Raw genomic sequence first — 2,500 nt, 5'->3', positions numbered from 1 at the left:
TGAATTCATTCATGATTTATACATTACTTCATTCCTTAATATCTTATGAATTATCAAGGAATTGACATGAGTTCATAGTCTCTCATTCATGACCTCATGCATAGACAACACATCAACTAAAAGTTTAGGGATACGATGGGTACATCATTATCATTTATGACTTCTTAAGCATGATCTTCATGATTACATGAATTAAAGCTTAATTGCTCATGAGTTCATCATGTCTGTGGCCCCTCAACTAAACTGTTGAAAAATGACATGTGTTTAGAGAACTGCAAAGTTGTGTTCAAATCAGAATTTGAGCAGTGATGATCACATTTTTGGCAGAACAAGAAACAATCATGATTATGCTTAATAAATCATAATTCATAATGATGTGCCCATCGTTATAAAGAATGAAGTGATGTGCTGTTCATGTATGAGGTCACAAATGACAAACTGATGAAAATGATGAACTCATGCCAATTCCTGATGATTCATGAGATATTAAGGAATGAAGTAATACATAAATCATTCATTAATTTATGCATTAATTCATGATAATTCATGTACCCTTACCATAAAGTGTTACCAAAAAGACATTGGCTTGCGTAGTGGCTGTCTCTTGCTTTATGGCATTCTGTGACATATCATGCCGCTAGTGGTAGTAAGGTTAGGTACTCCCCTAATAAGTATTTAATTTCAGTGTCATTCTGTACATTTTTTACTGTGAAATATATTGATATACATATTGATTATATATATATATATCTCTTGCTCTCTCTGTCTCTTTCACTCTCTCTCTCTGTGTCTCTCTCTCTCTCCTACACTCTCTCTCTCTCTCTCCCCCTCTCTCTCCCCTCTGCCTCTCTCTACCAGACCCATCTAAGCTCCTGAACCCGAGCCGTAAGCAGTCCGTCTCCAGGAGTCTGAAGCATCTCTTCGCCTCCTCCTCCAAGTTCGTCAAGACCCTCAAGAGGTGAGAGCCTCTGTCCTCTCAGTGCAGACTCTGCTAAACCTCTGTAAACCACAGCACCAAATCACCACACACACACACACACACACACACACACACACACACACACACACACACACACACACACACACACACACACACACACACCACACACTAAAAGCAAGCACCACCACACCACTAGCCCTGACCATTTGCTGTGGCCTGGTTTTGGCCATTAGTAATAGAGTGCACTAGTCCACTGCATCACCCCTACTCCAGCAGTGTAAAGGGTCTCTTCTTGACCCCACGAGTCCTCCTCAGACAAAACAGGGTGCTCCTTGTACTTCCTGGTACTGCAGGAACCCTGGTACTGCGTATCCCCTGGAATGTCTGTGAACTCTTTAGAGAATTCTGGAAATATCCATGAGTTTGACCTGAAATGCGACGAACTCATCTTCTCGATCATAAATGGGTATGGGTGTCATAGGTGGTATGGGTGTCATAAGTAACTCTCTCTCTCTCTCTCTCTCTCTCTCTCTCTCTCTCTCTCTCTCTCTCTCTCTCTCTGCATATAGAGGGATATGTGGCTGCAGTGTTCTACCATAAGGACAGTGTTCTGGTCACCAAAGTGAGACCAGATCCCCATAGTGGAGGTGGACGACTCCTACAGCAGCACCTTCATGCAGGACTTCCTCTGGTTCACCAAGGTGACACACACACACACACACACACACACACACACACACACACACACACACACACACAGCCTTTCCCGCCATGATCACCAAAGACACTGCCTAAGACAGTGGTTCTCAACCTTTTTCAGTGATGTACCCCTGTGAAATATTTTTTCAATAAATTGCCCCTAACCAGCACAAAAGCATTTTTAGTTGAGAAAAAAAAAAAAGATTAAAACAAGAGCACTGTGCCATCAGTGTCTAATTGATTAAACTTTGGAACTGATAAAACACATACAAAATTCAAACATTTGGAAAAAACTATTTTGAACATTTTAATAATCCATGACTAAATGTATTGCAAATGATTATTGATTATAATGATATTTATTAAATAATTGTTTTTAAAATATGTTTGCATGGATTTTACTTTTTAAATATATGTATATTTTAAAATCTCACATACCCCCTGAAGTGCCTTCACATACCCCCTTTTGAGAACCACTGGCCTAAGAGATGCATATTGGAGTGTCACTATGTGGACTCTGTCCTCCATTTAGTTTTTCTTTAATTATTTTCCAGATTTGTCCTCTGCTCTATGTATTGGTAGTGCCGAATTATGATCAGTTATGGTCAAATAAAAGGGCACCTCTGCACTATTTTTAAGTAACTTATCATCTGGAAGCACCAAGGTGACACACATACAACACACACACACACACACACACACAACACACAAACTACAGAACTACAGCTGATGGTGTGTACGTAACTGTATATCCTAAAGTTTGTGTGTGTGTGTGTGTGTGTGTGTGTGTGTGTGTGTGTGTGTGTGTGTGTGTGTGTGTTTTCAGTTGTCGTGTATGTGGGATGATGTGCGTTGGCTCAG

General features: G+C 40.3%; 1 protein-coding gene across 1 annotated transcript in view; it reads left to right on the top strand.

The window, feature by feature from the left end:
- The window catches only part of ankfn1 (ankyrin repeat and fibronectin type III domain containing 1), a 20,977-nt gene that overhangs the window by 11,798 nt on the left and 6,679 nt on the right, over window positions 1-2,500 (top strand). Inside the window, exon 6 of the mRNA XM_048245495.1 lies at window positions 859-958. Coding sequence (XP_048101452.1) covers window positions 859-958 — 100 coding nt within the window. The remainder of the gene's footprint in view (window positions 1-858; window positions 959-2,500) is intronic.

The sequence above is a fragment of the Alosa alosa genome, chromosome 6 (genome assembly GCF_017589495.1).
Source record: "Alosa alosa isolate M-15738 ecotype Scorff River chromosome 6, AALO_Geno_1.1, whole genome shotgun sequence".
Classification (NCBI taxonomy): domain Eukaryota; kingdom Metazoa; phylum Chordata; class Actinopteri; order Clupeiformes; family Clupeidae; genus Alosa; species Alosa alosa.
Note: the sequence above shows the minus strand (reverse complement) of the source record. Positions and strands in the feature narration are given on the sequence as shown.